This window comes from Augochlora pura, chromosome 6 (genome assembly GCF_028453695.1).
Source record: "Augochlora pura isolate Apur16 chromosome 6, APUR_v2.2.1, whole genome shotgun sequence".
Taxonomy (NCBI): Eukaryota; Metazoa; Arthropoda; class Insecta; order Hymenoptera; family Halictidae; genus Augochlora; species Augochlora pura.
In genome coordinates, this window is record NC_135777.1 from 14,972,343 (window position 1) to 14,997,132 (window position 24,790).

Genomic DNA, 24,790 nt, shown 5'->3' on the forward strand with positions numbered 1-24,790 from the left:
TCCGCGGCACCGGGAGCGGCTACGCTTAGGAAACCGCGCGATTACAATTATTACTGGAAATGACGGCCGTACAATACGAACTCCGAATGCCATTAAGCAAACCACAAAACGCGTTCTCCGCGTTGCTGGGTGGGTCTCTCTCTCTCTTTCTCTTCCTCTCTCTCTCTGTCTCTCATGCTCGCTCGCTCCGTGTATCTCGGCCCCACTTTATGGTTCTTCCATAATTCGCGTAATCGTGATTGTGTGCCCGGCCCGTGACACATATTTGCGTTATTCATAATATCGCCGTGGCCGCAACACCACTCTCTCCTACTATCTCTCGCGCATCGATGCAATTCTACCGCGCGCAATCATGGACACACACCGTTCGCCGTCCCCGCGAATTCTCGACGCCGCTGGAATCGCTGGCATTTCGAACCGATACCCATTGCGAATCCCTTTCCTGATCGTCCCCGTTCCCGGCGCAACTCGAACGCCGCGCCAGAACTACGGATCAAGACGACCCGAACGATCGGGCGACGTAACTTCGCGTTGCCTACGCTAATTCAATTATGACGACTGGCCGCAGCGCTGTCGAAGTTTCCGCTCTGTGTAAACACCGCGGAGCCCGGTGATTGGGTAATGTGTGTGCACGTCAAATTTGCAGAGCCTGCTCCGGCTGGCCTAGTTACCGAATGTGGCCGTTCCCGAAGATAGTTGTCTTTGCGGGCCTCTGAACGATAGCTAACTGATCAGTTTGTTTTCACGTGTGGTTTTCCAAAAAATCGATTCGACAAATTTTTTTAGTTATTTAGAAGGCTCGTTAGTAGACACAGGATTTTACCGTGTCCATAACGCTGTTCTTTGTTTAAGTTAGCAGAACCGGTTACCAAGTTTATAAGTGACTTTATATTTATCGAATAAGACGTATGAAATTTTTCCATTCTTCCATTATGTTTATTTTTGAATAAAACTAATTAATACGTCTTATTAGATAAATATAAAGATAGCCGATAAATTTATGCTACGGAATTTTTAACGTAAACGACAAACTAATCTAAGAACCGAACCCTTTCTTTATCTTGGTTGTTTCATTTGAAGTATAAATCCACACAAGGGTTTTACAATCTGGTCATAAACCTCTCTTTTTATCTAAAGAATGTTATTGAATCAAGACACATGTCGTATAAGGAACGTTATCAACGCGATAATTGCATACAGTTCTATACGAAAATTGCTTTTCAAAGAATAATATTAACAAAGGATCCAGCAACAGCAATTCATCTTTCACTCGCGATTACTCCTCCATAATTTTTTAGAAGAATCACGTCTCTATCGCAAGTCGGCCTCTGCTCGAAAACTTCAACGATGGGTTAACAACAACCTGGAACCTCTATACAAATAAACTATGGACGTTTACGATTGTCAGACTTTGTATAGCCACTTGATACAGTGTGTTTCGCGGACGAAACCGTGGTTCAATTACTTCCGACCCGCTAAACGGTGGGAAAATGACAGCGGATTGAAATTCGCAGGCGACAACTTCCGTTTGGCACCGCCCCTCGCAAATAACGTTGTTGCAGCGACGGGAACGATCAAAGTCGGGGAACCCGCGCGAGGAGGGCTCCGCTCGGCGACGCGACCGTCTTCCACCAAACTATCTGATTTCTATTACAATGAGCCCGGGCATTACTTATTCCGTCGATGTAACGGTAACGAAACGTGATGACAATGTAAACAGACGTGACTCGATTAGCATAAGGTATTGTCTCGCGTCGAGATTCCACGTGAAAGGCAGCCGGCGAGGCGACACAGAAGTTTGCATACTTTCGTAGCCTCGGCACTCCGCTAGCGGATTTTCGGCGTACGCTTCCACGCTCGGCAACGAATTTCACGCGTTCTACCTTCCTCGTACAGTTTTTCTGCGTTTCTGAAAAGCGTTGTACACTTTCATCGTCGACTGCGATTAATTTCTTGCTCGACGATTTTTCACTCGATCATTTTCTTCTGAGCTGGTTCATTTTTTTATCGATTTACTGGGTGTTCTAAAGATTTTATATTGGGAGGAAGAAGTGGTACAGTAAACTCGCGTATAACACATGAAAAAGTTTTCATATAACACAATTTCTCGTGCGACACCAAATGAATAATTCATTACACCGGAAAGAAGACGTTTTAATGTAACTTTGGACGATTTTGACAGTGATCAGTAATCTTTAAAGATTTTTAATTAATTTGACCTTTAAGATCTCTCTAGTTTAATTAATCGTAACTACATAACGAATCTGTTAAATTCTTGCTTTCGTTGGATTTATATGGAACAAAATGTTTTCTTCACACGTGATAGCTATATTATCCGTGTCATAAGGTGAACATTTTCGTGTGACTGTATTTTACATGTAGCTTCGAGTACACTGAATTCTATTTTACTTGTACACTAGTGATCAGATGTATGAACCCCTATAACATTTTCTTCATAGTTACAATGATTAGCTTTTTTAAAATCGCAATAATTTCTTGGAAATATTAATGACAAGAGAACAGAATTTTATTCCGATTAAAAAAAAAAAAAAGTAATATTCATACTCATCAGGCTAAAAATCTCCATCATGAGTCAAATTCATCATATCAACGGATTAGATATTTTCTGAAATTTTGATCACCCATTTTGGCTCGATAATTGGTAAAACAAAATTACTTAGCGCTTTTAGCTACTTCGACACTTATCGCGACAGCGTTCGTTGTTTTAAGTATGCGAACGACGAAATGAAAATCATCGCATATCCGACATCGTCGATCACCTGTAGCTCGCGGAAACGCAATTTCGCGTGATCGATGGCAAATTTATCGGCGTAGAACGGATCGGGTATTGCGACACCGACGACGACGACGACGATGACGACGATGACGACGATGACAACGACGACGAAGATGAAGAAAAAGAAGAAGAGTCATGGGTGTTAAAAAACATAAAAATAGAGCATTTTATTGTTTCAGTCACAGATGTTTATTCTAATAATATCTTTCACGTTGTGTCGGGGGAGTGGGTCTTGCGAAAACATGAATAGCCACTTGCGAGGAAAGCTAAAGGGTAGAATTGTTCCACGTTTGTACATTATATTTCAATTATTTATAGCGGTACTTTAGTTTCCCTGCGTGACAAGCATTCCGAATTCGACGGTCGCGGCTAAAACAGAGCGAGGGGGGGACTGGGTGTGCCGGAATTGCACGTGAACTTTTGATTCATCGTTCACACCGGTTGCGGTGCGGGGTTGGTGAGAGATAGAGAGACGGAGAGAGCACGGGACGGTAGAGGCCGCGCGATGCCGCAAATTTTCTCTGCGCCCGTCGACGTGATCGCGCGATTATTTGTTCGCTGTGGCAAGAAACGGGAGCGGGACCGCCGAATTCGTATACACACGGAAAACAATCGTGAAAACAGAGTGTGTGAATCTGCGTGTGCGTGTGTGTGTGTGTGTTGTGTGAAAGTGTTCGAACCACGTGGAATCGCGAGTCACGCGGCAACGTCCCTGTCAACGTACCGGGACGAAATAAATAAGAATTATAGTCTGCCTCTCGAAACTAGAGACCCGAGACGCGCCGATCGTCTCATGATTACATTGCACAGATCTTTATGCGAATATATTACACGCTTGCAGAACCGAGAAAAAGATTCTGAGTGCATTAGAGACCGGTGATGACTATAATTGCTTTCGTTGGTTGATGAGACGTTCTGCGAATCTCGGGTGCCTCTCTTCGAGAAATAGACCATAGACGCACGCATTATAATACTTTACAAATTGGTCACGACAGCGACGAAGAGCCTGAATCCGAAGATCCGTCGCTTGCCGGCCTCTAAGTATTTGGTCGGCCAAAAAGTCACCTCGTTTGCTTCGTAGCTAAATTAAGTTCGATCGCACGCATCATCGTCAATGCGACCATAGAGCACCCTCACTTTTTATTGTCATCGTACGGCATAGATAACGCGTGTGAAAACCGTTGAATGTATCCAAATGTCTCGTTTTATTATTTTTATGTTGCAAATACTGCAACGACGAAAGCATATCTTTTAAACGAAATTGCTAAATAAATGTATTCGTTGTCTAGCATATTGCAATTTATAGGAAATCCGAACAAATGAATATCTTTGACTGTTCGGTGCTTCTAACATTAAAGTAAAATTCCAAACAAGAGCTTCTAAGAGAGACAAATATGTGAACGATGTGAACAGTGCGCAAGGGTTAAACAATGCGGTCTCCGTTAAACTTTCACCGATCCTTGGGTACCAATTTATTTGACAATCTGTCGGCAAGTGTTATAATACAAAGCAACGTGGTAGAACGACCGAGGAGACTGTTTGGCCGGCCCGATACAATTAAATACACATTGATAGCTACGATTAGGAAGTGGTATCACTGTCAGCTTGCGATCGGTTGCCCCGACGCCCGTCGACGGGTGCGCACGACTCGGCCCTCGAGGAATTCTCGTGTGGACCCGCTCTGACTCGCTTCGACTCGCGGAACCGTGTTCGCCGTTGCCGAGCGTTCTGTCGCGTTCCTCTCGCAGTGTACCGAGCAACGACAACGACAAGCACCGCCGCCGGACAACTGGTTCTCGATTCCTCGAGGCCGGGTTCGCTCGTTCTCACTCTCTTTCCCGCGGTATGGCGAGGGCTTATTTAAAAAGGCAAAAGAAGGATTCGCGAAACTGAGAAAGAAGAAACAAATGGCACACGGCGAGCGTGCCGAAGTACGGGGCCGCATATACATATACATATAAAATGTATATATATATATATTTATATATATATATATTTCCCATTCCCTCTGTCCTCCTCGTCCGACGAGCGAGAAGGACAGAGAGACGAATTCTTAATTTCCGCGCACTCTAGATCCGTAGAAAGAGAACTCGGGGGACGATCCGCGGAACAGTCTCGTGCGAAAGACCGAACGCGGCACGCGGTTTCTATTTACAACGACTTTTTAAGCTATCTATCGACTCACTGACTCGCTGGGTAATATACAGAACACCGGGACCGCCGTGTCTCGTGTGTATCCGGTTTTCTCACGAGGAAGCACCTTAAATATACATATACATATATTCACTCCCATCTCACGGATCTATTTACAACACTGCTCCGGCGCGCTCTCGTACACTTCCGAATCTACATGTACATATATAGAAATCCTCGCTGTTATATTTACACTCTCTATCCGTCTGCCACGTATTGCACCGCAGTAGAAATGCACTGTGTAACCGGGGTAGCCAACGCTGGGTGGCAAGCGTCCGCTCGCGCTGTTTCTCTCTGTGTCTGGTCTCGGTCGAGATCCGCGGCGACGCCCACTCCGAAACGGAACGAAACTCCGTGAACAACCGTGCACAATCATTTGCACCAAGAGATACACACGCGCGCACAGGCACACATGGACGAACGCGACGAACGAACGAACGAACGAACGAGCGGACGAGCGGACTGACGGCTACGACGCACAGGCACAGGTAAAACGCACAGGACAACAGGAGCCACTTCATATGTGCACGGAGACGGTGCGCGAGCCGTTCGATGTCCTGTTGTTGTGCTGCCGTCGGACCGGCGGCGGCTGCCTCGTCCTCTGCGTAGTCCTCTGGTTGTTGGGCACGTCGGGCAACGCGAACCGCAGCTTCTCCCAGAACAGCTTGTCGCCCCACTGCAAGTAGGTGTTGGTCTTCAGGTAGAGCCTGATGTCCGGGTCGAGGTCCCGCTGGTGGACGTCGCCCACCAGCACCAGGATCAGCCTACGCCTTCTATCGCGCAGCACCTGGTGGTGCGCGCTTTTGAAATCGAATCTGCACCACTCGGACTTGATGAAGTTCTCCGAGAGCACCATGATCGTCCTCCTCGAGGACTCGACCGCCTGCACGATGGTGTCCGCGATAAAGCTGCCGACCGGAAAGTCCCTGTAGTGCAGGCACAGCTTGTACGACGGGTTTCCCATCTCCAAGACTGGAGCCAGCTCCTCGGAGACGAAAGCCTCGTCCTTCGAGCTATAACTAACGAACGCGTCGAACAGCTTGTCGCGGTCGTCCCTGTCGACCTCGTGGTTCCTGTAGAATATCCTGACGCCGAACCTCGAGTGGAACCAGACTCGAAGTTCCTGCCTGAACACGAACGCTAGCATGCAGATAAGCACCACGAGCAGAGAGCCCACCAAGGTGGCCACTACCAACGGCAGATAGTCCTGCAGGACCTGTTTCTCGATGATCGTCTTGGTGTAGTTCCGGTGCACGTCGTTGTCGATGCTGGCCGCGCCCGAGCACACCGCGGTCTCGTTGCTCCTCTCGCGATCCCCTGCTGTCACCAGGAATCCGAACTCGTTATCCGCGAACACCTCGTCACCGAACGCTTCGAACTCTGTCACGTTGTACACGCACCGCAGCGCGGACGCGTCCGTCACGCGGACACTCGGCTCGCGGATCCACTCGCGGTAACTCTGCAGATAGTCGCACTCGCAGGACCACGGGTTCCCGGACAAACTGATCTCGATGGCGGATGGCAGGGTCCAGACTGCCAGCGTGGTCAGTCGATTGTTCTCGAGCCGGAGCACCCTGAGCGATCTCAGGGACGCGAACGTGTCGTTGCCGACGGATACGATCCTGTTCCGATGCAGGTAGAGCTGCCTGAGCGCGTCCAGCCCCTCGAACTCGTGTCCCTTCAGCTCGCGGATCCTGTTGTCCTGCAGATGAAGGTCCTCCAGGTCCCGCAGACCGTTGAACGACCGGTTCTGCACGATCTCGATGTTCGAGGAATTCAGGAACAGAACCTTGAGCTTCTTGCGGCCGATGAAAGCGTGACTGGACACGACCCGCAGGTCGTTCCCGTCCAAATAGAGCCGCGTCGCGTCCATCGGGATCTGCTCGGGTAGCTTGTTCACGTGGCCGCCGTTCGAGCAGTCGACCACGTTCGCCGACCACGATTGGTCGTGGTAGCACGTGCAGTTCAACGGGCACGTCATCTCGCAGTCGCAGGCGTCGAAGTCGCAGCAGTGGCACAGCGCGAAACAGTGGGTGTCGTACTTGCAGAGGAACTGCGAGTGAGACGCCTCGACCAGAGGCACGAACGCGTGCTCGCGATCGTAGAGCAGCTCGCAGTAGATGCTCTCGAGGTCCATTACTCGGGGCTGCACTCTGCTCTGGTTCTGCCTGTTGACCCGCTGCAACCATTCCATGGTGCAGTCGCACAGGTACTGATTGTCTCCTATGTAGAACTCGGGTAGAGGCTTGTCGGCCGCGACCGCGCTGATCCTCAACGCGTACGGCTCCAAGTTGCGAATATGGTTCCCCTTGAGGTCGACGCGCGTCAGGTTCGGCTTCTTGAAGAACGAGTAGCTCTGCACCTTCGAAATCTGGTTGTCGTTCAGATAGAGTCTCTCGACGCTCATCGGGATCGCGTTCCCGGTGATCTCGGCGAGCTTGTTGTCGCTGGCGTCGAACGTGTTCAGCTGCAGCTGGCTCTCGATCTCGAAATAGTTTCCCAACTCTCTGATCTCGTTCGAGTGTATGTCCAGCCACTGTAGTCGGGTCGGTATCATCGCGTAGTCGAACCATTTCAGCTTGTTGTCGCTGACGTTTAGCCAGACCAAGTTCGGTAGATTGGTGAACAAGCCGGCAATGTCCGTCAGTTGATTCCCGTCGAGCCGGATCGCCTGCAGGTTCAGGTTCTCGTCGAACGTGCCGGGTTCGATGTACTGAATCCGGTTCATCGCGAGATTCAATATCTTCAGCTCCTTGATACGATCGAACACGCCCTTGGTCAGGTTGCCGATGTGATTTTCGGTCAACCGGAGCCCGTATAGCTGCGCCACGTGGTCGAACGTGCCGGTCGGTATCTCCGAAATGAGGTTCTCGCCGAGGTCGAGGGTTCGCAGTAGGGGAGTGGCTTTCAGCGCGTCCGGCACCGACTTGAGCTGGTTGCGGTTCAGGTGGAACTCCTGGAGGGACGAGGCGTTTCTCAGGGAGCTCGGATGGATCGTGTGGAGCCGGTTGTTGTCCAGGGAAAGCAGATTCAGAACGTAGAGTCCGCTGAGCGTGGTCGCGTCGATAACAGTCAGCAGATTATCGCTGAGCAGCAACGTGTGTAGATTATAGAGCGCGGAGAACGTGTTCTCCGGCAGGCTCTCCAGCAGATTCTCCTGCAGCCGGAGGATCTGCAGGCTGTAGAGGTCGCGGAACACCGTCGGGTCTAATCGACCGATACGATTATTCGATAGGTCCAACACCACTAGCCGCACCAGACCGCCGAATGTAGCCGCGTTCACCCACTCGGCGGTCAACTCGTTATGAGACAGATCGAGCACCAACAACTGCGTCAGTTCACTGAACAATCCGGGCGGCAACACGTTCAACGTATTGTTCCTTAAGTGAATCTCCTGTATGCTCCTGGCGTCGCTGAACAGCTCGGGCGGCAGGCTGGCGAGTCGATTGTCCGCGAGCCTCAAAATGGCTAACGAGGAGAGGCCCTCGAACGCGCGGTCCGCCATGAAGCTGATGGCGTTGCACCGGATATCCAAGCTGTGCAGTCGGGTCAATCCGGAGAACGCGGCGCTTGGCAGAGACTCGATGCTGTTGTTGCTCAGGTCCAGCTCCTTCAGGTTCGACAGACACCTGGCTGCCCCGTTGAACCGAAAGCTGGTCACCTCGCGCAACCTATTCCGCGTCAAGTTCAGGATCTCGAGGTTCATCAGAGGGCACAGCGCGCCCTCCGGGATGCTCCACATGTTGTTCTCCCCTAAGTCGAGCTTCTCGAGCTGCCTGAGCTCGTCGGTGAACGCGCCAGCGGACACGTCCAGCGCCATCGCTGACCAGTCGGTGTTGTGCGTCCTGACGGTCAGATTGCGCAGCTCTTTGAGTCCCTTGAACGCATCGTCGGACAGATTGCCGATCTTGCAGTACTCGATCACCAGTTCCCTGAGCTCGACCAAAGGTCGAAAGCTGCCGGCGCTCAGGGAACTCTGATAAAACAACCCGTCGCTGCATTCGAGCCGCAACCGGACCGTGTGTTGAGGCTGGATCACGCTGAAATTCGTGTTCTCCAGCTCGCTATTGATGGTCCTCAGTCTGCAGACCAGCGACACGTCGTCTTCGGTGTCGCCGGTCGCTACCCACTTGCACTCGTCCGGCGCCTTGTACCTCAGCGCCTTGCTGAGGGACGCGCCGAGGACACCGAATATCGTGCCCAGCAATATGGCGAAGAACGCAGGACTGCCCCGCATCTTTCCGCCCTCTCTCTCTTCTCTCTCGCTCGCGCGCACACACACACTCTCTCTCTCTCGTTCTCGTTTTCTCAATCTTCCATCAAATCCCGTTCGACAATCGCGGTTCCTCCAGCGATTACGAGTCCTATCTGTCGCGAAGACCGGCCACGATCCATTTAAATCCTGGGACCCACGGCGATCTTTTTACCTCACGTCGTCCATGTCACTACCACACGATCCCCTCGGCATCCGCGGAGGGTTCGGCTCCCATCGGCGTAACGATCCGAGCCGCGGTTACGTTTCGCCCGATCCTGCTTTACCGATCTCTTACTCTCTCCCTCTCTCTCTCTCTTTCTTTCTCTCCTCTCTTCCTCCCTCTCCCGTTACGTCTCTCTTGCCGCTAAGCTCTATAATCTCCTGGAGATTTCATCCTCAGGACCGTACCTCCTGAACACGGTCGTCGGTCGGCTGGAACCGAACGGCGAGAACGGCGAGGACGACGAAGACGACGAGGACGACGAGGAGAGAGCTTGTGCGACCGCGACCGCGAGCGACCAGGTTCACCGACCTCTCCGGAGATTATCGATACGTATATGGGTACGAGTGTACAGCCAGCGAGAAAAATCCCGAGAACGACGAAAAGTCACGGGCGACAATACACGTATATACGGCTCCGGTAAGACCCACGGTTCTCCGAGGACTGGTTGGCAAGTTGTAAGGCCCGAACTGGCACCGCTACCCTCGCCCCTCCGCCCACCCTGTGCCGCCACTCTCCCGGCCCCTCCGCCCGTCCCAGCCGTCCTTCCTTCCCCCACCAGTCCGGCCTTCTCTCGTTCGTCGTCGTCGTCCTCCGTAGCCGGGGCCCGACGTTCTGGCAAGCCTATAAAAACAAGACAGGTACACTCTCCGGGCCCTTACAGTGGCTCCTCAGCATCTGCAGCCTCCATCCACCACGTTCTACTCTCCTTCTTCCTCGTACCCTTCCACCGTTCCTCTCCTCGTCCTCTTTTCACCCGTTCCTCCCGTGTCTGCGTCCCCCTTTCTCCTCGGGTCCCCTCTCGGTCCCTCGCATTTCTTCTCTCTCCTCTCTCTCTCCTCTCTCGCGCGCTTACACCCCCCGCATCTCGTGTTCCACGGCTCTCTGGCTGGTTCTCTCGGTCTCTCTTCCTCTGCCAGCCCCCCCCCCCCTGGTATCCCTCTCGGCCCCTCTCTGTCCCTTTTGCCGTATTGCCGTTCGATTCGTCCGTGAAACCTTGCCTCACCGTCATCTGTTCTCACATCGTTTCTACGATTCTGTCACGAAGAATGAAACCTCGAAAAAGAATGTTTGCTCAATGCCTTTGTGCGAATCCCGTTCCCATTCGCATTCCAGTTGTCGCGAGTCCCCGGCTAGTATTTTGCAACTAGCCGTTCCTCTCATTTTTTCTTCTTTTTCCCCCAATCTCCTCCTCTCTGTCTTGTTCGTTGCCTCTCCTCTCCCGTGTACCCTTTCTCTCGCCAGCTTCCCGTCGATTTATAATCTACACGAGGGCCCGTGTATCTGATGTTACACGGGACGCACATTGTTCTTTTCAACGGATCCTCGCGGATTTTCGCAGAATTGAATACCCGAGAGGAGGAGGCGGCGGCGGCGAATGCGACGGCGTCGAGAAGGACGGAGGGATAAAAGTGGGGACCGATAATCTCGAGCCGCGCTGGCTTGAATTATTTTTATCGCGAGATTACACGCTCGTTACGCCACCGACGAGTACTAGGAAACTTTTCGCTATCGCGGGATCGCGCGCGGGATAATTAGCTGGAAAAGTTGGAAAGCAAAAGTCACCGAACACCCACGCGCGAACCCCTTTCGACTTTGAAAAGGCGGCGACTTGAAAATCCGCCGGTTTCCTTGGCCGGTGCCCTCTTCCGGTTTTTCGCCCCGTCATTATTAGCTTTATGGTCTGTTTGGGATTCGCGCGTTCTCGTCCCATTGAGTGTAAAACGATCGGACGCATTGTGTCAGGAGCGGTGTGTTGGGACACGTCAAGTGGTTCCCCACAGAGAAAGAGAGAGAGAGAGAGAGAGAGAGAGAGAGAGAGGAGTCCGCCTCCTTTCAGAAAACAGTGCTCGGTAGTTCCATCTCCCGTCGTTGAAAAGTGATTTGTTACCTTTACCTGGCCAAAGTAGGGGTCCGCATTGGCAGGCCGTCCTCTCCGCCGCGTCCCCCGGCCGGACCGCCTTGATTTACTCATCGAAATTCAAATAGGAGGATACATCATTTTCATCGGCCCAATAAAAGTATCATTAGTAAAATGAATGCTGGCCCGCGCCTCGTCGTCAACTCTGATTCGTTCCAATTCCGACCGGGGCCCCTGCGCACGTCTCATTTAGCTCCTCGTCTACTGATTCATCTGCGCAACTTTTTTCCTGGCTCGTACTGCCTCCTCGGAATTTCTGCGAGCATGACTCTTAATTAAACGTCATTTGTCTTTCGTGGCTTTCATTTTTCCGCCGAATCCGAGTACATTATTTTTCTTAACGTTGTTTTAACACTCGAACGACGGGGTTCGGTTCCGTTTGCACCACGAGTGTAAATATCGTTGCTTGATCAGCTAGTTTCTGATATTTAACTAGCTAGACGTTTAACTAGTTTTTGACGAGTATACTTGTCACAACAAGCATTGCCATTCCTTCATATGCTCGGCGAAAACAGCTAACAGATTAAAAACCATATATACGTTGATACTCATTATTAAATTATATACTTACTAATAGTGTTGTACTTAAACAAGTTATGAAGAAAATTGAACATATGCAGTATAATTACAGTAACTTATACACTTTTCACACACATACACTTGTAACAGCTAATTGAAAAATCAATGCGTCTAGAACGAGTAATTTGAAATATCTTGGAAAAAGTGACAAATTTAAGTAGAAATCAACTTAAATATGTTTGTCAAAAAGATTGCCAACTAAGAATTTTTTAATTAAATTGTTCGATCGTTAGATTTTTCTATTAAATTTATGTATTAAATTGTTTATAAAAGACAGTGACTTTGCTTCGAATTATTCCATCGGTATATATACTTTCTTAACATGTTCTTATAAAAATATTGTAAAAGTAAATTTTGAAAGTACTGTTCGAAGGTAGAACAATTGCAGTAACAAGTACCGTTGATTTGTACAAATTTCCAGACAGGCCAATCTATTTTCCAAGACAAAATATCGTGAAATGTCTGCCGCAGGTCTAACGAGACAGTTACCTTTCCTGTATCTTGTCGTGATCACTACGATAGTTCGTTTCCGCATTAAAGCGACAGAAATCAATACTCGGGAGAAAGTGGCTCATTGCGATCGGCTAGCCTCCGGCTCGATCGATGATCTCACGATTGTCTTTAAACGGTATTTACATTTCTCGCAAGAACCGTTGGCCCATCGAATCGATTTATAATTGCAGACGTGACCGCGGCTCCAATGGTGAGGGCAACTAAATAACGGATGGTATTCTATGTCATTAATAGCCGTTCGAGAGAATAAACCGCGGCGTGGAAGTGTATCTCGCGAGAAGCGTATTTTATCTCGCGAGCCCATTGATCCTTATTACGAGATCTTTGCCAAGGCCGTGGGCATAAATCGGTATAATATTTCACCTTTCCACGCGTTCCCTCACGCCATAGTAATTGCCTATAGTCTGCGTTTTAGTCGTCAATGAGCGGCGGTAACGTTATTGCCCGAGTGCGCGCGGTGTTTCGCGAATTAACCATATATCACTCGCCGTAAAGCGAGACTGCAACCAGTTAACTGCCTCGATCGCCTCGGGTCCTTTCTCACAATTCTTCCTCATTATACAGAATTCCCTTGTTCTTCCCGGAAAAAGTCGTGCGCTTCCACGGAGATGATTGTCTGGAGCGGTCCGTGATCCCGAGCCGAATTGTCCTCACGGAGCAGCTGCGAATTAAACCAGACGAGGCTCGCGAGCCGCTCGCTCCGCCAATTAATCTGCATCCCTAAAAGCTGCGCTAAGTTCCTTCAACGAAAATGCAAATATCTGTCGACCTAGAAGCCGCGCCTTTCCTATCGGGCATTTTGTTCGAGCAGAATTTTTATCGAAACCTTTTCCTGTGCCGACTCATTCTCGCGAGATTCTTACAAATGGTTGAACAAACGCTGCTACGAAAATAGGAACTGTACGTGTAAAATAAGTTACCACGTTTCACAACAGTAATTGTTCGTGTCACATCCCGTGGTTCGAACACGTCCACACTCGATATTTTCAAAATCGATAAACATGAACGAAATCAATGGAACTCGTATTCTTTATTAGGTGAATTCGAACGAGAGGTCATAGAGGGCCATGAAACGCGACACTTGCGACACTTTCGTTACGGATAATATAAGGATGTAAATGATAAAACAATAAGTCGAGGTGTCCGATGGTGTCCGAAATTTTCTGATATTTGTTAAACAACCGTAGGTTGCGTTACAAGCCATTATCCGGACGTTACACGGCGATACTTGAACTTACACTTGATCCACGCAGCATTCCATGTACCTTGGCGTCGAGAACGCCGTTCAATTACACGTAATACGTGAAACCCGCGGCGGCAGTCTACCCGCCCAAGTTCACGGGCTTGCCTCGTTACGTCGCAAACCCGTTCCTCCCTTCCAGGCTCATTTGCGAGTTTCTAAGCGCGCGCGGTTTAATTACGTCCGCCGATACCGCTGCAACGCGGTGCAACGCGAAGCGACGCGACGCGACCCCAGAATCGTAGCAACGTCGCGATCTCAAGAATCTCCGGATTTCGTGGACTCTAGGCCCACTTGGAGGGGGCGAATTCTCGGGGGCCCGTGGGCGTTGCGCAACGGACCCGCTCGGCGATCGGCGGGTAGAACGAATTCCCATGATTTCTCGTGGAACCGAACTACCAGCGCCACTTTTTTTCCTGCCCGTTGTCGGGTTTGATTAGCGACGCGATGTGAATGAGCCTTAAGAAGGAGGATGCCCCGATGGCTGCGCCGCTGAAAGGTGGCTAGCTGGCGGCTGGGATCGGCGAAAGCGGTCAGTGATCGCTGGGGCCTCATGCTCTCGGGCCCCTCGTTGCTCACGATCGCCTCCCCACCGTTCTCCCGTTTCCCCGTCTCACTCTCTCTCTCCCGCTGTTCCCTTTCTCCGTCACAGCTCCCACCATCCCGCGTTCCCTCTCCACGAGTCCAAGGACTCCCCACCAGTCCGCTCTGGGCCTAGTCTCCTTTCAACGGTGCAGGTGACGGGGCATTCTTTTAAATCTAATCAACTACTGAACCCGGTCCCGATGTATACAGGGTGTTTCCGAATGGCTGACAGGCTCGTTTAAAAAAACAGGGCCCCGGTCGATCGCTGACGGGGTGTCGGGCCTGACAGGTACCCGATAGACAATCGTAGTCGTCCATAATTCGAACCTACGGGTTTTATCGTCGTCCCTTTTCATTCTCGATAATGGCGTTCACACCTCTCGCGAAGCAGGCGGTTGTCGGGGCCCCGCGATTTCGAGGACGGTTCTGCAGAGGTCCGCTTCTCCGCCTGATGAACGCGCCGGACGTTCGGGGGATAAAGCCGCCATGGACCCTTCCAACGAGACTTCATCGCGATGCGGTTTTACAGGATGGTTTTATAGGATTTCTTTGACGGCACCCGGTGAAACCTGAGGCAATTGCTTCTAACAGAGGAAATTGCCTCGTAATGTATTGAAGCGGAGTACACCGGGTTTCTTGCGACTCGTCGCGTTACACTGCGAACCAGCGGGCCCGTTTATCCACGGGCCACCCTGTACATGCGAACGGGTCCCATGGACGCACGCGTGTATCCCGCGTTCGGCCTAGCCAGGCACGCGATGACAGAGACCGGAGACACCGGCGTCACGCGTCCACGGATTACGCAATCGAGGGCCTGACACGTATCGGGGCCCGCCGTTTCCTCCTTTTTCCCGGCGGTTTCGGATCGGGACCACGGGACCACGGAAACCGGGCACCCGAGCTCATTAACCGCCGCACGGCGAATCGATCAAACGCGCGGTCCGACGATGCTCCTCTTCGCACAATGCTGCACGAAACTACCGGATTCCGACCGTCGTCTCACCGGTTCGATAAAGACTGATGCGTGCGACGGTCCCCAGGTAAGGACCTCCTCGGACGCGCCGTTTATTCCGCCCGGTCTTCGATTTTGATAGCGGACGCCGGGACCGATAAGATAGCTGTCGGACGCTGAGAAAACTGAGAAAAATTGGGGACCACCGTAAGAGGGACCAGAAAGCAAACGGGTTGTAAATTCTTGTCGGAATCACGGCTTTTCTCCTCTGATGTCGAAGAGGTACCTCTTCTCGCATGTTTGATTTGATAAGGGAAACATAGATATGGAAAATGGGGCCGGAATGTTGCGAAGTGACAAGGGAAAATAAAGAGTTTGACATTAATGCCAGTTACAATCACCAAATCTACACATTTTGTTTCACAACTTGTGACTGTATAAATTGCTTCATACAAGCGTACATTCTGACAAAAATAACAAAATGCTTAATTAAATAGTTTTCCTCTTGCCTTACAGAACCAGGTTCCATGTGCTGAAGATATTAAAGGAATCGTGTATTGTACCCTTAAGTGTATTTTTTCAAAGACGAAAAAGATAAGAGTTCCTGTATCAAGCAGGAGCCTAAGGTCCAACAAATTTTACATTAGTTTTATTATATTTTTAACACGGTCGCTTTATTATGAGCGATCGCTAGCTGATTTTCGAGAATCAACTAGCAGGGCAAAGTTCGTCCCACGATCCATCCAGAACTAGAATTGAAGCGAACAAAGCGTAAAGGCGATACGAACGTGAACCATATTGGATGAAATGAACATAGAACGTCGAGTCAGCTTGGGCATCGTCCCCCGTAGACACTGCCCCGCCTAAGCCAGTGTCTTTTAATGAACGTATCTCGACGGGATCGGTTACCTAATTCTCATGACCGCAAGATTGTTGCGAGCCACCCGTGTGAGCAAAGCAAACACTCTCGGCGGGCTGTCGTTCCGCCGGGGTAATTGTTCGCCGAAGATTAGCATCAACGGTACCTTAATGCATGCCGGATGATCACGCGTGAGAGGATGTGCTTCGCGTACGCTGGAAATCGCCGTCCGACGAGGACACTTCTGTGGGTGTTCCAACGCCTTGGCATCCTGTGCATCGCGTAGCCTCTCCGCCGGCGGTTCCTGTGGGAGGCCGATTTCGGCTTCCTTCGCTTAGATACGCAATTAGGGTTGCTACCATGCCTAGCAAAGTCTCGGGCACGGACTATCACCTTTCTTCCTGTGGGATTGTTTAACCTGTCGGTTGTAATAAATGTTCCTCTCGTTCCGAGCAGATAAATATAATGAGCCGCGAGTGATTGGAGCGGGGTGGACAACTATTGTGATTGATAGCGTCTTGGGTCTTAGGTCCCTCTCGGGGATCTCGGGTCGCTTTCGAAAACGAGTCTGTGGGAAGTGGACGCTGTTCGTGCATCTATCTTTCGTTCTACTAAATTCTTTTCGAAAATCTCCGATCCTTGTTGACAATTCCTGGATCGATGTTGCGCTCGTTAATTTGAAGTATTCAAAATAAACGAAATAGATACTCCAATATCTGTGAGAACAGAGACCGCCTAAACGATCTTATTTTTTCTGTCCTCTAATTATTCCGTGTCAGGAAACCAACAGGGAAAGAATAATAATCTAAACTAAACGGCACTAAAAATGTCGCTAAATGACACTAAATATTCGCGGCTTGCATTCCTGCCGCCGCAAAGGAGGAAAACCGAAGGCCTCCTGGAACATTTTAGTAAAGTTTAAGAAGCCGCGGATGCAAATGAACGTTTTCTCCTGCGCACCGCAAGTAGGCAAATATGATTTCCGTGGCGCCGAATGAAATTCCACGACCGAAAGTTTCCAAACCTCTGGCGAGGCACCGGCAAACCCGGGGATCGCGGCGACGAGAGAAGTAGGATGTCGAACGTTTAGAACTAGGATACCGTGCACTTTCACTCGGGCCTAACTTTTCTTCGTGCCTCGGGAGCAGTCCAGAGGTTGTTTATTGTTTCGAGACCGGCACGAAATCACGAACAAGCGAGAGAGGCAATGCCCACGACGATCACCTGCTAGTTTCGTCCTACATTCTTATCGTCCGAGCATGAGGTCTCCTCGGCTTTTTACGCGGAGTTTATTGCCGTTCCCCAGGCAACAATGGCTCGTAACGATAGCTGCTGCTGCTGCTGCTGCTGCTGCCGTTGCCGCGCCGTATCCCTGAAATAATTTTAATTTCGACCGCGTGAGAACGAGCGGACGGTCTCGGTAATAGAGACGAGGTTTTCGGAGCGTAGATTTCGTGCGGCGCGCCGCAGGAGCGGAATTTTCATCGAGGGGAAACGCCTCGTTTCGGTTTTTAAAGATACCGAGCATGACTTAACGAACACGGATCTCCTCGGGTGAACAAACTCGTCCGGAACGTTGCCTCGGGGCAGCTAAATCGCAGACGTTCGCGCGTTTATTTGGAGAAAAATCGGCGGAACCGTGAATTAATACTTCGCCGATACCGTTCAACGAACCATTTAAAAATTATTAAAAATAGATAAAGAATTTCAACCACAGTACGCAATACAAATTCTAATATAACAATTCGAGTAAAGCAAAAACATTTCGGAGTATTCGGACCAGCAGTAGACGCTTAAATTCCGATCGTCTTTGACGTTAAATAGGGGGAAAGTTAAGGAAGAAGTACAAAAGTGAAAAGGTCAGAAGTTGCAAGTTAGCGTTGTTACATTTCTATCTAAATACCAAAGGAAACTGATCCGCTATGATATGGTATCGCTGCTAATAGTCCGTAGAGCCGGAAAACATGAAAAACATGCCTTAGCGAGTCGTTCAACCGTTCAGAAACATAAAGTGGGCATGGGGTAAAATTTCAGCCGTAATAGCCTTCGCGTATTAATATTACACAAATATATTCAAACCAGCTGGAAATAGACCAAAACGGTGTACGATTGTAATCGAAAGTAATGACGCGTTTATGTCGTGGAAAAAGGAACATTGGATTCGAACAGCGAAAGTGGTGGCCTGGGAATTTTTCCGAGGCAAGTGTACACACGTAATCACAGTAAACACAGCCATCAATTATTTATCGGCGATTAGGTACCCTTCCAGCATATAGCACCGCCGGTATCTCGTTCCACTCGGGTTTATATTCAATTACGCGTAAAAAGACGAGCCGCGAGCAGCGGACCGCGTCGATTAAATCAAACGAAAGACCGGTACATCGGCGGCGTTAGAGATAAAACTCGAATCACGTTAGCCGGTTAACGGTAATCGTCCAATAAATATAATCGCGGATCGTCGGAGCGAGGTGGGGCGGCCGGCGACGGCGACGGGGCATGCCGGTATTCAAATAATCCGTAGCAGCCCGCGAAAACGAAGACGACCGGCGCGCGGACCGAGATCTCGTCCTCATCGCGCCTTCTCGTCTTCGCTTCCCGCCCTCTTCCGACCGCGGCTTTCGACGGCCGCTCGTCAACGATCGTTACGGCAATGTTTATTATCGGCGCGGGTTACGAGGATAATCGCGCGGTATCGATAATCGCCGTGGAAAATTTATTGCCGAGGAGAGGCGCGATCCCGAGAACTCATTTTCCGCGTGTAACCGGCGAAGCGGCCTGCGTCTGCCCGAGCCACACGCCAGACAGAGACCGAGGCCGAGGCTATGGGCTACGGAATAGTGCGAGGAAACCGGTTATAAATCCTTATCGAAGTTACCCTTTTCCAGCCCCGCCGCTCCAGCCACCAGCAGACTCACCAAATTTTTATCTCCGGTGACTAACAAGCGGTGTTGCATTTAATAGCGGCGTTTCGCAAAACTTGGAGTGTCTTATAGAACGGCGGACGCGTTCTTTTTGGCGGTGGTCGATTGAATTTGAAAATGGCTCTTCCGAGGCTGTACTTTTGGTCGCTTGGAAAATTCTAGGATTAATACTCTCGTACAGAGTTGCCACGAGTTACCACAATACCTATCAAATCCCACAAGTTGGAAAGTTAGGGAAACTATTTAATTAATGAAACCAAAAATAAAAACTTTAATTTTACCATACCGACTATTAGTTTAATTCTTTTGCATTCTGGAAATCTTAGTTCATTCAGTGAATTCAAATTTAATTGACGACAGCTTCTTGTACGTTAGATCAAGAAAATGTACCTCGTTTGTATCTTCACATTTCAAAGAAGTACACGTTACAATCAGAATGGAGGATGCAGCATATTCCTGTGCCTGGAAGCGGAATATGGATGAATCTTCAAGGAACCTGTGAGGATTAGAAATATGCAAGGTGCGCATTTGAACTTTGTAGAACGATTAGGTGCATTTCTACCTTGAGGAACTTGTGAACCTTCTGTCTCAGTTTTTAATTTCCAAGGTGTATTTAGTTTGCGAAGGAATAAGTGCAGTATGTCAAACAGTGAACCAATTATGATGGTTTGTCGAATTACTGTGCCTTTTTGTTTTTTTTTCAGACATAATTAACTTTATATTTATCGAATAAAATGTATTAAATATTTCTGTTTTCTTATTGTTTATTTTTTAATAAAAACATACAATATGTTTTGGTCGATGAATAAAAAATTAATAATGCCCGGAAACAAGCCAAAGGCATAGCAATTGGTCGACTCATAGTAAATCGTAGATCATGAAAATCTGGGCAAAGAAAAACTAATCGAAAGAAGTGTAGTAGCAAGATTTAGAATATGAAACATATTTATCCAGAAACATATTCTATATTCAGTGTTAAAACTTAGGTGATAGTATAGATTATAGTATAAATATATGTGGTATTATAGTACACGGTATTCTATAAAGCAACAGAACACAAATATTTTATATATCTATAACCATCGAATACTATAATTAATTATATTTAACATTCTAGAACAATTTCAACTTGATAATGTATTCGTCATTCGATTACTTTTTGCAATGCTTTCTGCTCATCCCTGGCTCTCACAAATCTGGAAGTCGCGTTAGGCTAAACTGATTAGGAGGTGAAATTGATCCTCGCGGTAGCCGAGGTTCTCGTCTCGCCTAGTTAGACGCTCGGGCTAACCAACTCGGCGAGAAACTATCGACTCCTAAACCATGCTAAACGTCCATTAAAGCTTTAAATATCTCGCATTACTTGACCATTATCGCGGGGAACAATCGAACGGGGGCTAGAGGAGTTGCTCGGTCAAGATCCTATCGGCTCTTATTCGATAATCCATGGAACAGGGAGCCACGGGATGAACATATAGCACCGTTGCTCTATGATCGCGAGAGGTATATGGACACGTTCGACGGCAGCCTGACCAGTCCGTGAATTCTGGACTACCTTGGCGTAGCCGGCGTGACGATCGCTCGCAGCCAACTACGCATCCCCAGAGGAGGCCGTGGAGTTATCGTAATCGTTAACGAGACTGCTGTCAGCGTGGTAAGATACCCGGGGGTCCCTCACCATTAACCTTCCGCTAACAAAGGCATTGCCACGTTCTTCGCTCCCGGCGCACCGACCCGCTCCCTTCCTTATTTATATGCATAACTCAGAAAAGGTGTAATGAAAATTTCACGGTCAACTCGATTATAGACGATCGCCGCGTCCGAGAACCCCCTCCCCGTTCCCCGTCTCTCGCCCACCATCCTCATTTCATCTTCCTCCATCGGGCACGTTCGCTCGCGTTGCCTCTTCCTTCTACCTGTTCCACCTACTCCCGCCTGTCTCCGTTCCACTCGACCTCTCGGCATTCGATTTCTCTGTCGCCGGCTCTAATCCGAGCTAACGATCCCCTCGTTACCCCCTTCGCCGGTTTTCACAGCCTCTTAGCATCCACCATTTTATTGTAAAATGTATTATTCTAGCAGTCGTCCCGGGGTTAACGAGGATAATCTGGCACCTGAGCAACTAATCTCGGCACGGAGCGTGTCTATTTCACCGGCAGCGAGTTTAGGAACTGCTCGGTTTACTTTCTCGGCACCTTTCTGTGAATCGGCTGATCATTTTCTTCGCTTCTAAGCTGCGAGATGTTCGCAAAGCGTGCACCTGACTTTGAAAAATCGGAATAAATACTTTTTCTTTTATTCTTTATTTTTGTAAAGTCAGTGTGGCATTTCTGTAAATCATTTTCTTCAAGCGTCCGTCACGGTTCCGTATGAATTTCTTCTGTAATGCCGAAACGTTGATTTCTGCATCTTCTATTTAATTTTTGGTAATAGAAAGAAATTATAAATACACGGTGGACATTTACGCATCTATGGTGCACGCGGATTTTTATAAGACAGAAGAAAGTACCAATTGAAAATTTAGAATGATATTTTTTATTTCTATTTGCAACCGGTAAGCTGTTGATCGAGGTAGCAAATTTTCCTTTAATTTGAATACCTGTTAACTGATGTATAAAAATGAAGAATTTGTATTAGCATCCGCAGTGTAGTTATAAAACTGCCGAAGCATTTCAATCGTCGGTTTGGCAGATTTTTGCGATTCAACGAGGAAGGTCCTCCTCGATTTCCATTTCCAGGTCCATTGTCAGTCATACTTCTATTAAATCGTTTATGGCAGATGTTGGACTATTCCTCGTTTAATGATGGTATGTCAGCCTGCACGAAGATCGGGAAGCATTCCGTAGGCCCTCCGAACCCGACGCACGGAGTAGCTGATAGAGTCCTTTTCTTTTTGATAGCTCCAGGAATACGACGCAGGTGTCACGAAATTCCTCGTTAGGGGTAACGAAGGACCACAGGACTCGGGCGACTCGTAAAACGCCGAAGGGTGGAACGGAATCCGCCCCTGTTCGGTCCGTGGCCGCGCGCACGCGTCGCCGGCGCTCGTCCCTTTGCCGAAAGGACCGGTGCGGACGGGGCTTTAACGAGCGGGCCGAAAAAAATTGGCCAGTTTTCGTTTACCGAGTCTTAGCCGGTTCGCGAGGTCGTTAATTTTCGGGTGGTCGCCGAGCGAGCGGGGCTCCGCATGGTAGTATACGTCTCTCGCCCACCGAGTCTTTGAACCCGAGATTGCCTTCGGTTCCTCCCGATGCTTTTTCGATCTGGCAGAACGCGGGAGAGCATCCACTCGCCTCTCCTCCCTCTCCCCCCTCGTTTCCCTCGCATTCGGAATATCTCGAATTCCCATCGGCGTCTCGAGTTTTCTTCGCCACCTTCGCCGCATAATATCCTCGTTTAACGTCGGAGTTAACAACGAACTCGACGAGGCCTCGTGGAACGATGAGGGAACGGCAAAAGAAATCCACGAAACCGGGCGAACGAACAAGCTGCCGATTAACGAGCCACAAAACTCGACGCCGGATTTTACGTTCGCGATGTCCTTCGTTATTCGCTTATACTCGATTCGGGCTCGAAATTCGATGTCGACGGGGAATAATTGATAGATCTCTTAGCTTTCCGCAAATTGATTCTGGAGAGACGCAAATGCACTTGGGCTCGGATCAGCTGGCATTCAAACGAATTAACCCTTTGTGGACGAAACCCGACACAGTGGCGATATTGAAATTGCACGTCTTATTCTTGATGTTGTGAACACGTCGTTTGTTTATTCACATTGCAACAGATTGGAATACGTTGGTTATTTTTGATACAATCTTGTGTCACTATTGCGTATCGTTTTGAGCTTGACATAATCTCCTGCGGCTATAAAGAAGACACGTGACGGATAATGTTTGCCCGTTAGGTGTTTAATGACTTCATTGTCTGTACGCATTGTCTGTTTCACTGGCGTAATTTGTTTAAGTCGCTAACCGGCGTCTATTAGATCGAACACGAAAAAGTTATTTGACGAGAAAACCACTGCCTATTGCAAAGTGGTTGTTATTACCTCCCCGGTTAAATAATAATTCCTTTATTCTTTATTTACCTGCGTATGGCTCTGCAACGCTTACTTGAAATGTTTCCCCAATCATTGAATAGACAAGGAAAGAGAAAAGAAAAAAAGAAAAGTCCAAATTTTCTATACACAGTCGAATTCTCTGAGAAATATATTCTCAATAATTTTTAACAGCGTTACTAGTAAAAAGAAGAAATTGTGATATTTAAAAAATAGAAAACTTAATCCGTATGAAGCCAATCATAGACTTCGCGCGTAACGGTGATCGTAGACGAAAAGACCAGTGGCAAAATTTATGTGCCATAATCGCGGACGAAGAAGGAATATTGCTTGCTGCGAACGGACTTTCGAAAAGTCGCTGTCCTCGAGTGATATTGTGGTATCAGCGAAGTCGTTTCGCGGGATGCTTCGTCGACAGCCTCGAAAGGGTCAACAGGAAGACTTGTCGAGTCCGTGTACAGGCTTGCTTGGCATCGGAACGAGCCGAACCGAGGCGATGCGCGATCGAACCGTCATCGATGAAAAATTATCGGCTGGAGGGCGGAGCGAACGATCCAGACGACTTCCTGCGCGTCCTCGCGTTTGTTTGCCTCTTTATCCGCGTTTCGATTCTTCACCGGCTGGCAGAATAAAAAGCGGAAACGCCTCGTTCTCGTAACAAGCTTTTCAACTACCGGTTAAACATTATTTTCGCGGTGCAGGGCGAGGCGCGCGACCGGTCGTTTCACCGTCGGCGAAGGTGCTTATTAAAAGCAGTCAACTTGTCAAAGTTTCACGCGCTATTAAACGACCGACTCGCAGTATTATCGCGGCAGGAAACTTGGCCGGTGGTGGAAGAAGAAGAAGAAGAAGAAGAAGAAGAGCGGTCGCGTCGGCGGAGAAGCTGGGCCCGACGCGGCGACGCGAGGCGACGCGACGGAACCATCATCGACGGACCGATCGGGGCCCGTGGCCCGGTCTCGGGACGCTGCGCCGCGCCGGTTACGATCAATTAAGATGTTCCAGCGCGAAACTTATGCAACGGACTCTGGTTTTCACGAGCGCTCGTGAGTCACGCCGGAACGGAACACAGCGCCGGGCCCGGCCCGGCCCGACCTCGGCCCGACTTCTCCTCTCTTGGAAGCTCGTGCGCTGAGCCAGCAGAATCCGTTAATTTTCACGGTGGCCGACGACGGGACACGCTTCTCGTTCACCGAGGAGCCGATCCTTGAACGCTCGGTAGCCTTGGATTGTCTCCGATCGCTGGACCATCGCCGAACTGCCCCTTCCAGCCGAATTTTCGATCCGCAACCGCCGCCGCCGCCGCCACGCCATGGCTAGCACGCCCGAGCTAAAGCCCTCGTTAGCCGTGCCATTGAAACTTTTAATATCCCGCTTTTGCTTCGCCGCTATCGCTCCCTACAATCGATTACAGGCAGGACGCCGTCTCCTAGACCCGACCGAATCCGCGTTTTCGAGATCGCTCCGCTGATCCATTTGGTTGGCACTAATGCTCTGCCGGCTACGCGTGGCGCCCAATAAAAATTTGATCGCTGGCCGCTTTATATAAATCTCTCTAGGTACCTTAAATTTCGTAGGTAATCACTCGGAATAAAACAGGAACGAGGATTAGGCGAGGAGAGTAGTGGTGTGACAGGAATCTTTTTTTAACGCTGAACGTGACGGACGACATGCACGTCTCCCATGTTTTGTTTCCAA

General features: G+C 49.3%; 2 protein-coding genes across 3 annotated transcripts in view; one reads left to right on the plus strand and one right to left on the minus strand.

Moving 5' to 3' along the window:
- The window catches only part of Su(var)3-3 (lysine-specific histone demethylase Su(var)3-3), a 157,417-nt gene that overhangs the window by 68,687 nt on the left and 63,940 nt on the right, over positions 1-24,790 (plus strand). The window lies entirely within an intron of this gene.
- On the minus strand, positions 5,508-9,227 carry Tollo (Toll-like receptor Tollo). The gene has a single exon (XM_078182223.1). It carries the CDS (start codon positions 9,225-9,227, stop codon positions 5,508-5,510), a length of 3,720 nt encoding a protein of 1,239 aa, XP_078038349.1.